At 36.9% G+C, this 20,045-nt stretch overlaps 1 protein-coding gene across 1 annotated transcript in view; it reads left to right on the forward strand.

Annotated features, from left to right (window-relative positions):
• ADAM10 (ADAM metallopeptidase domain 10) overlaps positions 1-19,748 on the forward strand; it is a 163,701-nt gene extending 143,953 nt beyond the window's left edge. The window contains exons 12-16 of the mRNA XM_017896388.1: positions 2,954-3,137; positions 3,832-3,940; positions 4,426-4,646; positions 15,450-15,576; positions 17,506-19,748. Coding sequence (XP_017751877.1) covers positions 2,954-3,137; positions 3,832-3,940; positions 4,426-4,646; positions 15,450-15,576; positions 17,506-17,600 — 736 coding nt within the window. The 3' untranslated portion in view covers positions 17,601-19,748. The remainder of the gene's footprint in view (positions 1-2,953; positions 3,138-3,831; positions 3,941-4,425; positions 4,647-15,449; positions 15,577-17,505) is intronic.
• The last annotated feature ends 297 nt before the right edge of the window (positions 19,749-20,045 follow it).

Genomic DNA, 20,045 nt, shown 5'->3' on the forward strand with positions numbered 1-20,045 from the left:
CCCCCCCCCCTTTTTTTTTTTTGCATATTCATTCTTCCTTTTTTTCCTCTCATGCAGCATTGTGGTTTGGTAGTTTTCTGTAGCAGTAACATTTGACTCTTCTTTTTCTCATTTGTGTATCACAGTGGCCTGCGCTATACAGCTTTGTAGTAATGGCGGCAGTGGTGGTATAGGTTGTTAGCATTATAATTCTGTGTGTTTTCATAATGGTGATTATTGGTTTCTTTTGCTTCCAGGTGCAGGACTCCCTTGAGTATTTCTTGTAGGGTCAGTCTAGTGGTGATTAATTTCCTATTTTTGCTTGTGTGGGAAAGACTTTATTTGTCTCTTGTTTCTGAAGGATAGTTTTGCTGGGTATAGACTCTTGTCTTGGCTCAGAAACGAGGCACAAATAAAGTCTTACAGATTTTTGGCTACCAATTTGTTTTTTCTTTCAGTGCTTTGAACATATCCCATTCTCTCCATGCCGGTGAAATTTCTGCTGAGAAATCTGCTGCTAGTCTAATAGATACTCCCTTATATGTGACTTGATACTTTTCTCTTGCTGTTTTTTTAGAATTTTCTTTGTCCTTGACTTTTTACAGTTTGACTATAAATCCTCAAGGCAGACCTACGTTTTCAGCTATTATTTTAATAAATAGGTTTTCTTTTTTTCTTTTTTTTTTTTTTGAGACAGTCTCACTTCATCACCCAGGCTGGAGTGCAGTGGTACAGTTTCAGCTCACTGCACCCTCTGCCTTGCAAGGTCAAGCGATTCTTGGGCCTCAGCCTCCTGAGTAGCTGGAATTACAGGTGCGCGCCACCCTACCCAGCTAGTTTTTTTTCATATTTTTAGTAGAGACGGGGTTTCAAGCTCCTGACCTCAAACGATCCACCCGCTTTGGCCTCCCGAAGTCTTGGGATTACAGGCATGAGCCAGCGTACCCAGCCAAAACATAGGTTTTCTGTACCTATTTTAATCTCTTCTCCTTCTGTAGCTTTTAAATGATTGATTGATTGATTGCAGAGATGGGATCTCATTACATTGCCTAGGTTGGTCTTTAACTCCTGGGCTCAAGTGATCCTGCCACCTCCCAAAGTTCTGGCATTACAGGCATGAGTTACTGCACCCAACCTTCTGCAGCTCTTATAATACGAAAATTTATTCAGTTTGTGGTGTCCCATAAGTCTTACAGGCTTTCTTCCTTTTTTTTTTTCCTTCCCCTAAATGAATAATTTCAAACATTCTGTCTTGAAGTTCAGAGATTTTCTTTTGCTTGATCAAGTCTGCTGTTAAAGCTCTCTATTATTCTGCATTGAATTCTTAAGCTGCAGGAGTTTTGTTTCTACTTAATGATATTTATTACTTTTTTGAATTTCTCATTCATATTAATTGTTTTCCTAATTCCATTGAATTTTTTTATCTATATTTTCTTGTGTCTTTTCCCTCAAATCATCATTTTGAATTCCTTTTTAGGCAATTTATTGATTTCCTTTTCATTGGGACCTGTTGCTAGAGAGTTAATTATGTTCCTTTGGTGGTGTCATATGTATTTGTTTTTTCATGTTTCTCGAGTCCCTGTGTTGATGTCTGTGTACCTGTCTGGTGGAACAGTCATCTCATCTAAATTGTCTATAGTGGCTTTCGTGGAGATACACTCTGAGTTGTAGATGGATCTTAGTATGCTGGTAGGGAAGGGTGTGATGATTCTGTTTCCAGGTAGGTGCAATGGTATAGTCTCCATGCAACTTCTTCAGCTGTATGCAACATCATCAATAACTGTAGACACCTCAGTGACTTGTGCTGTAGAAGTTTGTGGTAATGGATGCTGGTGGTGTAGGTTGTTAATGTCCTCAGTGGCAACGACTTTTGGGGCCCTCCTATTCTCATTTTTCTCATAATGGTGAGACTTAGCCAAGGGGATCCCTCTTGGTGTCAGGTCTGACATGCATGGCCTACAAGCACCTGCTGCGGTGCTGGCTTCCAGTTGCAGAAGCGCAGAGTAACTATGGGGCTGGAGTTCTAGGCTCAGGACCTTAAAAACCTGTTGGTACTTGTGTCTTGCAGTGCATGTTTACTGTCTGTGGCAAGATTGAATGTAGGTTGCCTATAGCACCAGGATCTATGACTCTGGGTTACTCCCTAGCAGCTTGGGCCTAGCGGGCCAGTCTGTAGCTGTGATTATACACTTTGTGGGCAGGGCATAGCCCTGGTTTGAGTCCAGGGAAGAAGAGATGCTGTGGAGATTTGAGCCCAGAGCACAGTGCATGGCAATAATTTCGGAGCCTGAGCGAATAGGACTCAGTGGCGAGTTGGGTCGCTGGGGATGGAGGTGTTGGTGAGTCTAGACCCTGGGATGGTGGGGCTTGGTGGTATCCCAGAGTCTGTGAGACCAGGTGCAGCAACAGCAAGTACCTCAGAATGTTCAAGCACAGCTGTCATTTGGTCCCTAGGGGGCAGGGAGCAGCGCAGTGATGACTGCTCTGGGGAGAAGGGTGTCTCAGCAGCTCAGACTCTAGGGGGCTAGTCTAGCTCCAGGAAGGCAGGGTGCTAGAGTTATTCGGTCTGTAGGCATAGTTTCCAAGTTCAGCCATTGATATTTCCCTGGGTTGTGAGTTATTGTGTTGGCTTAGCCCTGGAATGCACAGCTCCTCAACTTGGCCAAGGCAGTGTTACCTGAAGGAGCAATGTGCTGCTTTATCTCATGCCCTGCAGGTGTGACTTTTCCGTGTAGGCCCAGGCACTGTTTCTTTGGGACACACGGCTCCACCAGTGCACTGTTTACTCAGGAGGCAGTGTGCAGTTTCAGGTTTTTGAAGTTGTATACCAGTAACATACTTACCATTTAAATGATGAGACTTATGATTTAAAAATTGGTACTGTGTCTGATAATGTGGATCTAATCTAATATCTAATAGTATATAGGAAATAACTAGTAATTTACTTTGTTTAATCACTTAATGTTTCTTCTAGTCCAAGTCAAGGTCCTTGTTGTACAGCACAGTGTGCATTCAAGTCAAAGTCTGAGAAGTGTCGGGATGATTCAGACTGTGCAAGGGAAGGAATATGTAATGGCTTCACAGCTCTCTGCCCAGCATCTGACCCTAAACCAAACTTCACAGACTGTAATAGGCATACACAAGTGTGCATTAATGGGGTAAGCATTTAACTATATGTTTTTAAATTTAATTTTAGAAAACTTGTTTTTCAGAAGAATTATTGATGCTTAAAGCTACATAAAGTAATTAATCTTGGTCTCTGTTTAAGTAATATCCCTATCCCCTCACAAAACCATGAATATATTATGTAGCATTCAATTAGCTACTAATTTGTTTTTCATCTTCCCATGTACATGTGGTTGATATTCTCTAGAGAAACATAGTTGTACAACTTGGCATGTGACTTGTCTATAATATTTAAGTTTTATAAAACAATATTTCAGTAGCCTAAATAAAAGAACTCCTTGGTCATCTTCTCTGAATTTGAAACCTTTAAAGCTTTTGTAGCTGAATATCACTTTGCTCTACATGAAGAAAATTTAATTTTTCTTTCTTTATAGAAGAGCCATAATAACCAACATAAAATCGATTCTCATCTAATCTATTTCTCTGCTTTTATTTCAATTTTTAAAGTTGCCATTTCTTTAAAAGATTTACTGTCTTACTTGGATTTACTGTTTTTCAATTTTTTTCAAATGTATTTAGGTAATTCAGTTTTGATACTCAACTCTGTTTTTCACTTTTATATCCATTTAAATATTTTGACATTGGAAGCTTATACTTGGCTATTACTATAAACAATAGGTTTGACTGTATAGGGATTAAATAATTTGTCTTTTATTTTTCTTCTAGCAATGTGCAGGTTCTATCTGTGAGAAATATGGCTTAGAGGAGTGTACGTGTGCCAGTTCTGATGGCAAAGATGATAAAGAATTATGCCATGTATGCTGTATGAAGAAAAGTAAGGCTTTTAAAAGTACAGGAGTATAAAATCTGCCTCAAACTATTATTTTCTCCTAAATTTTAAGTGTTAAACTTTGACCTGTAGTTTGGCCAGATAGTTTCCAGCTCAATCTGTCCTCTTGAGGAGATTATAAATGTAACATAGCATTGTCTCTCTATCATTATGGTCTCTACGATGTTTTAAAAATGATAAACTAGACAAAACATTGCCAGTTTTACAGCAGTGATTTACATAAACACTGTTAGACTTTAAGTCATTGTGGACGCTGGATCAAGACTTGCTGGTTGCTTGTTGACATTGTAACATTTAATGTGAATTACTAATGGCATTACCCAGCCTAACTAGAGAAGGTCTATATAACATGTTATGGTAATGATTTCAGACAGTTTTTTTTCCCTCTTTATATTTCCCCAACTGGAAATCTGATCTTCAACTTATATTTGAATCTGATCTTCAGCTTATATTTGGCATTTCTTTTCCAGTGGACCCATCAACTTGTGCCAGTACAGGGTCTGTGCAGTGGAGTAGGCACTTCAGTGGTCGAACCATCACCCTGCAACCTGGATCCCCTTGCAACGATTTTAGAGGTTACTGTGATGTTTTCATGCGGTGCAGATTAGTAGATGCTGATGGTCCTCTAGCTAGGCTTAAAAAAGCAATTTTTAGTCCAGAGCTCTATGAAAACATTGCTGAATGGATTGTGGTAAGTATAGTTTTTATTTACAAAGAAAACTTAAAGTGGTTTGATCTTAATTTTACTTGGCCAGAAGTCATCAAAGTTATGAGAAAACAACTTAACTATTGATATTAGAATGACTTTATATGAATATTTCTGGTTATTATTTCCTTCTGAAGTGATCAGAATAATGTGTATCATTCATAGATTGCTTGGTAGGTGATGGGAGTCATTCTGTTTTACCGCACTCCTTAGTTCATCTCCTGGATGGGTTACTTCTTTTGGTGCATATAGGGCATTTTCATGGGACTTTAGAAAGTTTTTTTGTTGTTGTTTTTCAAGACAACTTATTTGCCCAAATCATGGACTAATTGGTGATTTTTCCTGATCTTTCAGTATAATCTCTGGGTCTTCATCTTGTTTGTAATAGGAAATGTTGAACAGAGTAAGATCAGATACACAGCCTTTTGTAGATCTACTAATGATTATGGACGTTCATCCAGTAGTAATCCGCTGAATGCTTATTTTTAAGCCCACTTATCTCCAGGTTGTTCAAACATGGAATTACCTGATATTTTCTTAAAAGATTGTCAAGAATGCCTGTCCCAGCTTACTTAACTGTTCATGCTTTAAAAGTGATTACATTAAAATATCTATAGGAAGCTTGCAAATGATGTATATGAGAATGTGCTATAATTGAACTGAATGTAGGTTTGCTTTGGAAATTGACTTATAACTCAGATTCCCCTTTCTCAGATTATTGTGTGTGTGTGTGTGTGTGTGTGTGTGTTCAGGACTATGGATGCCTTAAAGCACAAAAAGATGTTGTTTGGGATGTCAGTCTTTTTTGATACTCTTCTGATAACATTCTAGAGTAAAAATTTTATAGTTACCTCCAGCATTTAAAATGATGTTTACCATTCCTAGGATACTTTAGGATATGTGGTTTTTAGATATGTAGTGATCATGGAGTAGAAGGATTGTTGAAATTGGATTTAGGAGATCTACCCAGGTTTCAAACCAAATACTTGAGCAGTTAACTTAGGTTTCCTTAAAACATGTTACTCTTTTTTTTTTTTTTTTAATTCCTGTGCTTACTGCACAGTAAGTTCTAGTGAATACCTGTCAAACTGAAGTTCTCTTCTGGTACCATGGTATAGTGGAAAGAGCACAGGTTTGAGAATCACGTAAGGACTCAGATAATCTTTCTGGCATTTATCAATTCTGTGACTTCAAGCAACTTACCTTTCTTGGCCTTTCTTTATTTTCAACTCAGCTTTTTTTTTCTTCTTCTGATTATCTCTAATAAGAAAAGTTGAAATTTGGCATACTTGTCTACTGTAGAGGACAGTGTATGCAGAAAAGGAAAGAGGATCTCAGAATTACGTTCTACTGAGTATATATTGTGCTAGATACTTTGGGTTTTTGGGGTACTAAATCATATCATCTAAACATAGTATTTTTTCACTTTTCTCTGTTAGCTCTAATTCTGACTCATTATATTTAGAATTTCAAATGCTCATTTGTTTTCACTTTAAAAATATTTAATAGACATGATCTAAGCATTTTTAAGACCTTTTCTCCTCATATTTTAGATGTGAGGATTAATGAAATGTTTCACAATGAATTGGCAATATGAAATCTTTTCTTGTGCTCTGGAACTAATTAATCAGACACTTTCACGAGTTTATAGACGTTGACTTTAAGTGTATGTAGGGTAGAACATGCCTTTATTTTATATCATCGTTGACAGTCATATGCCAATCTTTTGAATAGCATGCTCATAATATGTGAAGAGTCCCGCTAGGCTGTTGGTGCATTTGTGGGCATTAACCACATCAAGCAGTAAGATAATAAACATCCGCTTCTTTGCAAGTTACTTGTCTCATTTGCTTATGTGTATAGTTTACTTGCATACCAGGGTTTATCATGTTAGCGAAGTGCCCTTGCAGTTAGTAATACAGATTATCAGGATGCTGTGGTGTAAGAAGCTGTGGAAGAAGTGAGGGGTTAGTTTCACTACTTTCCTTTCCAGTGGTGCCTGGTGGCCTTTTGTCTTCTTTCTGTGGTACACTATGGCAGCTTCTCTCCTCATGCAGGGTAGAGTAAGAAGAACTTTAACAATTTAGAACTTCAGTGCATGGGTTATTGACTGCTGCTACTGATACCATGGAAACGATACTTTCTTTTCTGTGTTGACAGCTATGTTTTGATTTTTCCAAATACATTTACTGTATTTGCTGAGTGCCTACTGTGTATCTGGACAGGAGAAAATGATAAACATCCTTTGTATTTATCCAAGAGTCATCTAATTCTTGAAACGTTTAAGAGCATTCATCAGTGAATCTGTTGACACCTTATTTCGGCATCTCCTTTTCTTTAATTAGGGATTGAGGGCAGTGGTAATTCATTTCCAGTTTCTTCTATAGTTGATGTGTTCTGATTTTCTGTATCTTTCATGTTAGGTTTGACATTGTAGAAAACCACCTCTTACCTTGACTTTTATTTTTCAAATTTATTGTTGTGTTTCCCCTCCTTTTAAAAATCATTGCCTGATAATTTTGTGGCTTTTCTTTTAATTTGTTTGGATTTATCAGGAGTTTGTATTTTTTTATTGCTAGTTTTTCAAGAGTCAAACACCTTCTCATTTTAAAATTAATTTCCACTGCATAGTTTGCTATAATTTTATGCATCTAAGTATTAAGTGTCTGGTATTCTTTATGAATGAAAGATTTAGAGCACTGTTTCCCAAATGCTTAACAGAACACTAGTCCCATTAGATGTGCTAGGGCTTCAATGGTCAAATGAATCTGGAAAACACTGCTCTATACTATAGACCTTTCTTGGAGATTCGTGAGAAGATTATGAGAAGTCCTGCAATAAATACATATTTTAAACTTCATTTTCCAAACTTACCTAACCCTAGAACCTTTTATCGTGAAAAGACTAAGTCGTAAATATCCTTAGATGTCATTTGGGAAAATATTGATTAATAGCTGTAGTTCTCAATCCTGGTTGTATACCAGAATCACCCTGGGGTTTGGACTAATTAAATCAGAATCTCTTGGGTTTAAGTATCTGGGTCTTTTAAAACTCTCCAGTTAATTCTGATGAAGAGCCAGGGTTAAGAACCACTCATCTAGAACGGGGGCTGGCAAACTATGGCCCATGGGCCAAATCCAGCCCATGCCTCTTTCTGTGTGGCTCAGAAGCTAAGAACGGTTTTACATTTTAAATGATTGAAAAAAAATTTTAAATCATCAAAATAACAGTCTTTTAAAAATCATATGAAATTCAAATGTCTGTATTGTTAAATAACATTTTATTGGAACATGGCCACACCCATTTGTTTACACATTGTCTGTGGCTGCTTTGGCACTTTGAGTGGCTGCAACGGTGACTGTATGACCCCACCAAACCTAAAATGTTTATCTGGGCTTTTATGGGAAATATTTGCCAACTCCTGATTGAGAGCGATGATCTCAAAGTGTAGGCCTGAGAAGTAGCATCAGCATCCCCTGGGAACTTCATAGAAATGCAAATTCTCAGGTTCTATTCCAGACCCACTGAGTCAGTGGTTGAGGGTGCATGCTAATAGTTTGTCTGCCATTTTTTTTGGTCTCTGCGATATGAGGACTCCTTTTTAAAAAGACTTGTAACAGAAATTTTCCATTTTGTCATCCTGATATGTTGAAAATAGAAGGTGGTTTCACTTTGTGGAACAGACCACATAGATAGCATAGCACTTATGAAACTTTAACAACAAAGATATAATATTATTGGAGGGTTTTTAGCATATAGTGAGGACACAGTATACATCTGCTAGATGAGTGAAGCAGATTTCTCAAATGTAATAATTTATATGGAAAAGAGTAAAAATTGTGCATATTAACTTTGAAACTGGAATGTTTTCGGGTTCCTGTTAGTGAGATTTTATCTTACTTGCCCAGGCTGAGCTTGAAGTAGCCAAAAGTTTAGTAGCAAGTTGCTTTCTGCTTGGCAGATTGCTATTGCTGCTGCTGCTAGTGGTGGTGGTGGGAGTTTGAAGGATAGGAGGAGTATATGGTCAAAGTCCAGACTGCCCCTATAGGGATGAGATAATCAGTATCATGACAAGGAACTGTGGGCCCCACATGGTCTTGTGACCCATGGAAACTCAAGAATGCATTTGCTGAGAGTGAGCATTGTTCAACACTGGAGTATTCATTGAAAGGATTATATGGTTGACTTTCTGGAGGTCTTTAAGAACAGTAGATTATCTTATGTCTGAAGAGAGTTGAGTACATGTGTTCCCTGTCCTCGCTCATGCACTTTTTTTAGGTGATACTTGCTTTATCGTTTTGTTACCATACAGGTTCTTTTTCTTTTTGTTTATATTTAGATTATCATATTAAATACTATTGTAATTAATACATAATAAATTAGACTATTTAATTTTGACTTTTTACTTTATTATTGGCTATGTTTAAGTGCCTGTATTAAACATCGTCTCTCTGTTTCTTATGTAGAATTATTTTCTGAGTTGAAAAACTTCTTGAGTTTTGAAAATGGTTGGATGTCTTCTCTTTGTCCCTAACGTTTTGCTTAACACCCTTGTCTCTGAGATATAAGACCCTGGCACTCAGTTTACATTCAGTAAATGTTCATTGAATGAATGACAACTCCCCTTTCATTCAGGCTAATAGGTGGGCAATTTGTGATCTTTCCTTTTGAGAGAAATGCATATTTTACATTTACTAGCCTAGTCAGTATTCCTTTCCCTGATTTTATAGTATGTTTAAAGGAGATAGTGTGCAATTTAGCATTTAACTCATTCTCTTTTAAAAGAAAACTATCAAAGGTGGCTGTACTTCTAATATTTTCAGATGCACTGTTGTTTTGTTTAGTTTTTCTTGCTATCTTCTGTCTGTTGCCATATTCCATTTCCCCACACGTTAAATTCACAAAAGCTACTATCATTGCCACTAAAACATCTCGAGCATTGGGCTTGTGATACAGTTACCTGAAAAAATTAAGAAGAAAGCCAGGAATACTGTGCTAGAAGAAACTGGAAGTTCTCGAGGGCTTGAGTGCCATATTTTATTATATATCTGTTGATCTGAACTGGGACTAGGTTCTTTTTACCTTTGTTTTCTACAGTTTTAACCTCTATTAAATCTGGGCTTTCTGTCTCCAGTCTGCCTCTCTTACTGCCATAGTGTATACTTGTATGGTGCTTTATTTAAATCTGTAGGCCAGGTACGGTAGCTTATACCTTTAATCTTAGCACTTTGGGAGGTTGAGGAGGGAGAATTGCTGGAGACCAGCAGTTGAAGACCGACCTGGACAACCTAGCAAGACCCTGTGTACGCAAATAAATCAATAAATGAATTCGCAGGGTGTGGCAGCATGTACCTTGTAGTCCCAGCTACTCAGGAGGATCACTACAGCCCAGGAGGGCAAGGCTGCAGTGAGCCATGATTGCACCATTGCATTCCAGCCTGGGCGACAGAGCAAGACCCTGTCTTTTAAAAGAAAAAACAAAACAAAACAAAAAAAGAAGAGTGTGTAGGTACTAAAAAGACTATCATTAAATATATCCAAACCAGTTTTACTGTCCTATCTCTGTTGTAACGGCCTTGTCACATTATTTGTATGTGTAGGCAATCTAGAAATAATAAATGAGCTGTTAGATATGTTTCAAGGTCAGTATTTAAATACTGACTTACTTGTAATAAGTAGTTCAACAGGTATTGTGTTTGTTGGCTCAGTACTGAGGTAATAGGATATAAGTCCAGGGAGCTCACAGGTCAGTTTGGGATAGAGAACACAGGCCAGAGAAACGTATCTTCAGTCTGTATGCTGTTTTCACAGAACTAGGAGAACCTATTAGGAAAAGCCTTTAAGGCGGTAACGCCAGAACTAAGTTCTTTTTTTATTTTTATTTTTGAAATGGAGTCTCACTCAGCCGCCTAGGCTGGAGTGCAGTGGTGTAATCTCAGCTCACTGCAACCACCATCTCCCAGGTTCAAGCGGTTCTCCTGTCTCAGCCTCCCAGGTAGCTGGGATTACAGGCACCTGCCATCATGCTTGGCTAATTTTTGTATTTTAGTACAGATGGAGTTTCACTATGTTGGCCAGGCTGGTCTTGAACACCTGACCTCAGGTGATCCACCCGCCCCACCTTCCCACAGTGCTAGGATTACAGACATGAGCCACCATGCCTGGCCAAGCTAAGTGCTTAAGAATTAGTAGAAGTAGAGAGTACAGAAATATTTTATGGGGATAGAGCCTGTGAAAAAGTCACAGAAGTATGAATTTTGCAAAACAAACATTTTTTTTCTACTTTTTTTCTTTTGAAAAGTTTGATTATTCTTTCTTTAATTGACAAAGTAATACTACATTCAAAAGTAGGCCTTTCCCCCCGGAACCCCAGTCTTTTCAGGATGGATTTCTTGTGTATTCTCTGAAACTGTCTATACTACTCTAAGGGTATATACTTTTTAAAAAGGTGGAATCATATACACTTTGCTGTACTTTATCATGTGCTCAAGTTTTGCTTTTGCTGTTTTCCTCTCTCCTACATAATGGTCTGTCTTGGAAATCTTTGGTGGGAAGCATTCAAAGAAGGGTTTGACACAAAGGAGTAACATGGTCAGTTCCATATTTTAGGTAGCCATAACACTGATGGCCATATTTTCATAAAAATGAAAGTAAAGATGAAGGAAGGAAATATATTCAAGGTGATAGTGACTTTAGGAATAGATCTGTATCTCCTTTACCCAACTTGCCCATCAACCTCAGAAAGCTAGTAGGAAAACTCTGAAGCTTTTGCACTCACGGATTGGCTCACATTAGCGGTGTTGCTACTTCCCCAGCAGGTGTTTGGAAATGTACGGTTGTTGTCAGAGTAACTGAAGGGGCTCTACAGGCATTTGATGGATGGGGGCCAGAGATGCTAAACTGCATTACTCAAAATGGTCCCATACTGTTGTGACAGACGGAGAGTGGCCTTCTACCCTGTCTTACGATAAGTAGCAGGTCTGTTATTTGAGGATGAATAAAAACAAAAAACAATAGGAGTCTATGGAATATCTATGTAATAAAGGAATGGGAACATCATCCTAAAGACTAACAAGGAGAGCAGAACTCTGAACATGATTTTTATAGAAAACAAAATAAAATAAAAAAAAAAATCTGGCAGTCTCAAGAAGTAGCTTTTAAAAGTAGATTGTAAAGTTTTAATTTCCAAGGCAGATTCAGCCCTGTCAGCATGTTTTTTATAGTCTACACATTGTTTTAAGAAATTTCTCACAAGTTTGCCAGCACTTAAAATAGATTTTAAACAAAATTCCAATATATTGCTTCTCTTGAAAATCAGATCTTTAAGCATTAAGGTTGAATTGCATTCCACCTTACCTGCCATGTAAGCTTTTTAGTTTGCAGTCCCTGCAGTAACAAGCAATGTGAGGGACAACCATGATACAGTTTTTACAGACTGAACAATAAACATGAAAATAAAGAGAAGGAAGGTGTTTGTGGGACTCTTCTGTACAGAAATCTAATCTGAGAATTAAACAAGACTGAGAAATGACACTCAAGTGTAAATAATTCCAAGTTTGATTTTAAAATTGAATATATAAGTATGTGTGTGTGTGCGTGTATATGTGTGTATGTATATATGTCTTTCCCTTTTTTGTTCTCTCTCCTTTTGTTGAAGCAGTTAATTCCTAAAGCCATTAGGTGAGCCCAAGCAAGGTAGGCATCCACACCAAACTTGGGGAGCTGCAGTGGCACAGAGCAGAGTGTTGGAACCTGACCAGTTTCGGAAGGTGTGGGATGGGGAAGACTACCAGTATGGGGTTTCAGAGCCCAAGTGTAGAGTGAGAAGTGCACCCCTGTGGAGGAATGACTGGCATGGGATGTCAAGAGTGCAAGTAGGATGAGGAAGGTGTCTACATAGGAGGGGTAGGACTAAAAGAAACCAGGGCTTTTTGGAGAAATGGCAGATTCCAAGGCTGGGGTAGGGAAAGAACAAGATAAATCTGGAACTTCTTATTGGGCCAGAAAGTAAGAAAGGGCTCAAAGAATGATGAGGACATGTTCAAAAAACACAATAATGTCAGTAACTGATTATATATATATATAAAATAGGAAACCATGAGGGAATAAATAAATGAATACATTGAAAGTTTGAAGAAGAACAGGGTATTTACATACTTCCAAATTACGTCCCTACAAAATATTCATTGTCTACAAAAGGGAAACAAGAATCATGGTAAAATTTGGCAGATAACACCTTAACCCAGTGATCAAGTTAACATCAGCAGTAATGAAATAAAAATCACGTGCTACCTGATAGGATGCAGCGAGAACACAGCATCTGTGATATTCTTACCAAAGATGTGTGACCTGAATTTGATCACAAAGAAACACCAGAGAAACCCAAATTGAAGGACATTCCCATACAAAATAACTGCCCTGTAATCTTCAAAAGTATCAAGGTCATAAAAAACAAGGAAGGACTGGAATATTTCCAAATCAAAGGAGAGTAAAGAAACATGGTGGCTAAATATAGCACACAATTCTGAACTGGATGGTATTGGGACAAATGGCAAAACCTGAATGGGGTCTGAGGATTAAATGTTAGTAATATATCAGCCCTGATTTCCTGATTTTGGTGATCGTCTTGTTATCTAGGAAACCACCCTTATGTTGTAGAAATTATATGCTAAAATGTTCAGGAGTAACAGCATGGTGCTAGCAACTTACTCTGAGGTGCTTCCAGATTTTTAAAAGGTTTTTTTTTTGTTTTTGTTTGTTTGTTTGTTTGAGGTGGAGTCTCATTCTGTGGCCCAGGCTGGAGTGCAGTGGCGCAGTCTCGGCTCACTGCAACCTCTGCCTTCCGGGTTCAAGCGATTCTCCCCACTCAGCCTCCTAAGTAGCTGGGATTACAGGCACCTGCCATCATGCCCGGCTAATTTTTGTATTTTTAGTAGAGACCAGGTTTCACCATGTTGGCCCGGCTGGTCTCGAACTCCTGACCTTAGGTGATCCACCCGCCCAGCCTCCCAAAGTGCTGGGAGCCACCATGCCCAGCCTCAGGTTTTTAAAAGGTTTTTGAATTGTACTTGCAGCTTTTCTTTAAGTTTGAGTTCAAAATAAAACAAATTTTTATAAAGTAGGAAAGGCTTTACGTACATACAGAAAAAGTGGCTTGGGATATTTTGCCACAACATGCCTTTTAATTTTAGCATTTCTCTCATTAATGCTAAAATTAGCATTAGTATTACTTTAATTACATAAAGACTGCTGGAAAAAGTAAACAGTGTAGAAGTGGTACCCAGTTTAAGTTCCTAAGTCATAGAAAATCTTAAGTGGGAGTTTTGCTAGAAACAATCAGTAGTAACTATGTATGTGTTACAATGATCTGTGTTAAGTAAAGGTTCAGTTTTAAAGTTGTAAATATTTTGTATGATGTTTATTAGTACATGTGGTCTTAAAACAAAGTTTTAATATTTGGAATTGCAAAATATAATTTGAGACTAGACACATTAATTTTCCTATAAATTTATCAATAATTTTTGAAGGTTTTTCTGTTTGGCTAATTGATTTGTTTAATATAGTTCAGTTTAAAAGTGAAGTTTTGGTTTCTTCTAAGACTGGATGAACTTTGCCTGCTGCTAAAATATATGTCTTCTTCCACTTTTCTTTTCTTTTTTTTTTTTTTTGAGACGGAGTCCGCTCTGTCGCCCAGGCTGGAGTGCAGTGGGCTGATTCAGCTCACTGGCAAGCTCCGCCTCCGGTTTATGCTATTCTCCTTCTTCAGCCTCCCGGAGTAGCTGACTACAGGCGCCAGCCACCTCGCCCGGCTAGTTTTTTGTATTTTTTTTTTATAGAGCTTGGGGTTTCACCTTGTTTACCAGGATGGTCTCGATCTCCTGACCCTTGTTGTCCGCCCATCTCGGCCTCCCAAAGTGTCTGGGATTACAGGCTTGAGCCACCGCGCCCGGCCTTTTCTTCTACTTTTCATATTTAAAATTAAAGATAGTTAATCTATAAACTAATGAATAAAATAAAGATATTATGTATAATGTAATGAAAACTAATGTATATAAAAAGTGATTTCATAACTAGTCCGAGTCTCAGATTCCAAATGAAATAGAAGAGGAAAAGGGTGTCTCAAAAGAGATAGAATTCCAGTCTTAACTTTGATAATTAGAAAGCAATAAAGAGTAATTTTAAAATCTATTCACTAGTAGAATTTAAAGCAAGTTACATGCTTTCTAAGCCATGGAAAGTATAAACGCAAACAAAACATAGTCTATAAGAGTAAGAGGAGATCCTTTTGTAGTTCGTAAGTGTGATGATTGGGTTTGCACACTCTTATGTAGGATATGCCTCCCTCAAACCTTGTTAGGGCATTGTCACATTACCCATTTGAGGGAGAAAAAAGAGTAAAGGGAAAACACAAAGGAAATATAAACCAGAAAATATTTAATAACATGGGAAAATACAATATAACTATATGCAAGATGACCCCAGTTTTGTATTTGTGTTCATGTGTATGACAAATGTCATATGTAGAAAAGAGACTGAAAAACATCAGATTGAGCAGTTTCCTCTATGAGATGAAATTATGGGTGATTTCCATTTTCTCCTTTAAACTTTTTTTTATATTTAAACAATATACATGTGCAAATATCTAACATATGTATACAACTCCTAAACAAATGTTCTTTAAAAATTACAATATACTGTGTTCTATTCTATCTTTTATATACTGTAAAAGGTATTCTAAAATATTTTGTAGATTTTTTTTTTTCAGTGGAGAAATCTGTTTATTTCTAGGCTCATTGGTGGGCAGTGTTACTTATGGGAATTGCTCTGATCATGCTAATGGCTGGATTTATTAAGATATGCAGTGTTCACACTCCAAGTAGTAATCCAAAGTTGCCTCCTCCTAAACCACTTCCAGGTAAGAATATTTGAGCAAGATACATGTTTATGTAACTCAGAATTGTTTAGCAGGTAGAGTTGAATTATAAATGAGTCTTTAGTAACTAATGTTATAGTACTTTCTTCTTAAGAATGGGATTATTGGATGAATGATTTAGTTGATATTTGTGTGCTTTTCGTCAATCCAGTCTGGGCAGTGACTGCTAAGTTAATGCTGATGTATCTGAATGTCTGAATATTTAGAACTAGACATTTTAAATTTTGCTTGGTATTTGTTTTCTTGGTTATATATACACATACATATATATTCTAACATCTTGTCGTGATTATGGTAAACTACTTTAAAATTATTGATCTTTCTATTCTAATAGTTGTGCTTCTCATATTGTTGTCCTTCCTTCCCTTCCATCTTCCCTTCCTCCTGCCTTCACTTCCTTCTTTTTCTTTCTTTCACTATGTTGCCCGGGCTGGACTTAATCCAGAACTCAAGCAATCCTCCCCACCTGAGCCTCCTAAGTAGCTGGGACTACGGGCACGTGCACTGCGCCCAGCTCTCTTACTGTTTTTACTGTTTGTGCTCTTGAAATATTTTCTGGCACATAAGCTTATTTTCCCCCAGGGTGATGCTTATGGGGAAATACAGATCCCAGTCTGTGGGAAAGTCTTAGAGTAGAGGATTCATTCACCAAATAAGCATAGTCAAGTATTCTCCATTCCTGAAAACAACTCTTTAGTTCTGGTCTCCACCTTTTTCCTCTCAGGGAGACATAGCATGAGGAAGGACCCTCTTTAGATGAGCTGTGGGCATTGGAAGGAGAAAAGGATAGGAAGTAAACCTTTCGTATTGTTTAGTCCCCTCTGTTTATCCCTCCCCCTCTCCAAGGTATTCGTAGCTATTCTCTACAGGTGTGGGGACAGACATTGTCTCAGGGCAGCGGCAGGGGAGAACCAGAGCTAAATGACAGCAGTTCCCTCTCCTGCTGCTCTCAGACTTCTTATAAAGTGTCTTGCCTCAGGCAAATCCACTACCTTACACAAAGTAGTTCAAAACTAGATTTCTTATGCTTTTTCCCTGTTTTCCCTCAATTGTTCACCTGCATTTACCTGTCTGGGGCAAGATGGCCAATAGTCATGCTAGGACAGTATCTTAGTGAGAATTAGAGAAAATTTGATTTTTATGTCATTGCTTTTCTTAAATTCACAATGTTAGTTAGCACTCTGGAACTTACGTTAGTATTTAAGGAAGTTCAAAGGGCCACATGACACTTTTTAGATACTGTTACCAATTGTTGTCTCATTCAGTGAAACATTTTATGTGTATATTAATTTCATTTTAAATAAATAGCACCTTTAAAAGCTTAGAAAACTAGCTGTCATTTATTGAACCCTCACAAAAAGTGTTAAACATTTTTATATGAATTATATAATCTTTACAACAGGCTATCTACATTAATTATCATCCCTGTTTTACAGTGTAGGCATCTGAGTCTCAGGTTAAGGCGTTTGCTCAAAGACAGTAATTCCCTCATATGGATTCCATCCACAGAATCTGTGATATTAATCTAGATTAATCTAATACTTGTGGCTGTTGAGCACTGAAATGTAGCTAGTTTCCATTGAAATGTGCTGTTTTAATTAAAATACATGCCAGAGTTTGAAGATTTAGTATAAAAAATGAAATATTTTGTTAGTAATTTTTTATATTGATTACATATTGAAATAACACTTTGGCTATGTTAATTTAAATAAAATAAAAAATATTATTAAAATTATTTCACCTTTTAAACCTTTTTTATTACGGCTATCAAAGATTTTAAATTACATTGGTGGCCCATATTATTGGACAGCACTGAACTAAAACCTTTCTTATTGAAACAGCAGCTTTGCTTTTAAAGACTGAAAAGCTCATGATTGATAAATCTGTTTTGCTTTTGTTTGTGGCTCACAGGCACTTTAAAGAGGAGGAGACCTCCACAGCCTGTTCAGCAACCCCAGCGTCAGCGGCCCCGAGAGAGTTACCAAATGGGACACATGAGACGCTAACTGCAGCTTTTGCCTTGGTTCTTCCTAGTGCCTACAATGGGAAAACTTCACTCCAAAGAGAAACCTATTAAGTCATCATCTCCAAACTAAACCCTCACAAGTAACAGTTGAAGAAAAAATGGCAAGAGATCATGTCCTCAGACCAGGTGGAATTACTTAAATTTTAAAGCCTGAAAATTCCAATTTGGGGGTGGGAGGTGGAAAAGGAACCCAATTTTCTTATGAACAGATATTTTTAACTTAATGGCACAAAGTCTTAGAATATTATTATGTGCCCCGTGTTCCCTGTTCTTCGTTGCTGCATTTTCTTCACTTGCAGGCAAACTTGGCTCTCAATAAACTTTTACCACAAATTGAAATACATATATTTTTTTCAACTGCCAATCAAGGCTAGGAGGCTCGACCACCTCAACATTGGAGACATCACTTGCCAATGTACATACCTTGTTATATGCAGACATGTATTTCTTATGTACACTGTACTTCTGTGTGCAATTGTAAACAGAAATTGCAATATGGATGTTTCTTTGTATTATAAAATTTTTCCGCTCTTAATGAAAAATTACTGTTTAATTGACATACTCAGGATAACAGAGAATGGTGGTATTCAGTGGTCCAGGATTCTGTAATGCTTTACACAGGCAGTTTTGAAATGAAAATCAATTTACCTTTTTCTTATGATGGAGTTGGTTTTGATACTCATTTTTTTCTTTATCACATGGCTGCTACGGGCACAAGTGACTATGCTGAAGAACACAGTTGAGTGTTGTGCAAACTGGACATAGCAGCATATACTACTTCAGAGTTCATGATGTAGATGTCTGGTTTCTGCTTACGTCTTTTAAACTTTCTAATTCAATTCCATTTTTCAGTTGATAGGTGAAATTTTATTCATGCTTTGATAGAAATTATGTCAATGAAATGATTCTTTTATTTGTAGCCTACTTATTTGTGTTTTCATATATCTGAAATATGCTAATTATGTTTTCTGTCTGATACAGAAAAGAAAAGCTGTGTCTTTATCAAAATATTTGAACAGTTTTTTCAGCATATCATCACTGATCATTGGTAACCACTAAAGATGAGTAATTTGCTTAAGTAGTAGTTAAAATTGTAGATAGGCCTTCTGACATTTTTTTTCCTAAAATTTTTAACAGCATTGAAGGTGAAACAGCACAATGTCCCATTCCAAATTTATTTTGAAACAGATGTAAATAATTGGCATTTTAAAGAAAGAGAAAGCAAAATATTTAACATATTAACAGGCTTATTGCTATGCAGGAAATGGGGCATTACAAAACTGAAGCTTGTGACATATTTATTGCTTCTGTTTTCCAACTACATCACTTCAATTAGAAGTAAAGCTATGATTTTCCTGACTTTACATAGGAGGCAAATTTAGAGAAAGTTGTAAAGATTTCTATGTTTTGGGTTTTTTTTTTTTTCCTTTTTTTTTTTTAAGAGTATAAGGTTTACACAATCATTCTCATAATGTGACGCAAGCCAGCAAGGCCAAAAATGCTAGAGAAAATAATGGGATCTCTTCCTTGTAAACTTGTACAGTATGTGGTGACTTTTCAAAATACAGCTTTTGTACATGATTTAGAGACAAATTTTGTACATGAAACCCCAGATAGACTATAAATAATTCTAAACAAACAAGTAGGTAGATATGTATGTAATTGCTTTTAAATCATTTAAATGCCTTTGTTTTTGGACTGTGCAAAGGTTGGAAGTGGGTTTGCATTTCTAAAATGGTGACTTTTATTCTGCAAGAGTTCTTAGTAACTTCTTGAGTGGTAGACTTTGGAACATGTACATTTTTTGCTTGTAATGTTATCCTGTGGTAGGGTTTTGGCAGGTACACACACTGCCCTATTTTATTTTGAGTCTAAGTTAAATGTTTTCTGAAAAGAGATACATGCACTGAACTCTTTCCACTGCGAAACAAGATGTGGTAAAATAAAAGGATCAAGAAAAATGAGATCTAATACTACTGTCAGTTTTAATGTCCACTGTGTTTTATACAGTATCTTTTTTTGTTCACTTTGGAAATTTTACTAAAATTGCAAAAAATAAAGTATTGTGCAAAGATGTAAGGTTTTTTGAAACTTGAAATGCATTAATAAATAGACTTGATTAAATCAACTTGAAGGTTCTATACTCTTTGAACTTGTGAGAACGATCACAAGAAACTTCCCACAAGGCAGGTTTTCTTACAGTTGTCTCTTCCTGCAAGAGTATAGATTATCTTTATTCTTAACACCCAACTAATCTCAACTGCATTACGTTGTTTCTAATCAATATTCAGTGCTTGTCTTGGTGGAAGAGGTGAGTCATTTTGAAAACTTGTGGTCTTGTTTATATGTGTTTTCAAAGTTTTAATGCTAAGTACCTCATTTATTTTAAAAGCCTGATTTAATGATAAGTCTATTTAAAATTTTG

This window comes from Rhinopithecus bieti, unplaced genomic scaffold, assembly GCF_001698545.2.
Source record: "Rhinopithecus bieti isolate Rb0 unplaced genomic scaffold, ASM169854v2 scaffold_947, whole genome shotgun sequence".
Classification (NCBI taxonomy): domain Eukaryota; kingdom Metazoa; phylum Chordata; class Mammalia; order Primates; family Cercopithecidae; genus Rhinopithecus; species Rhinopithecus bieti.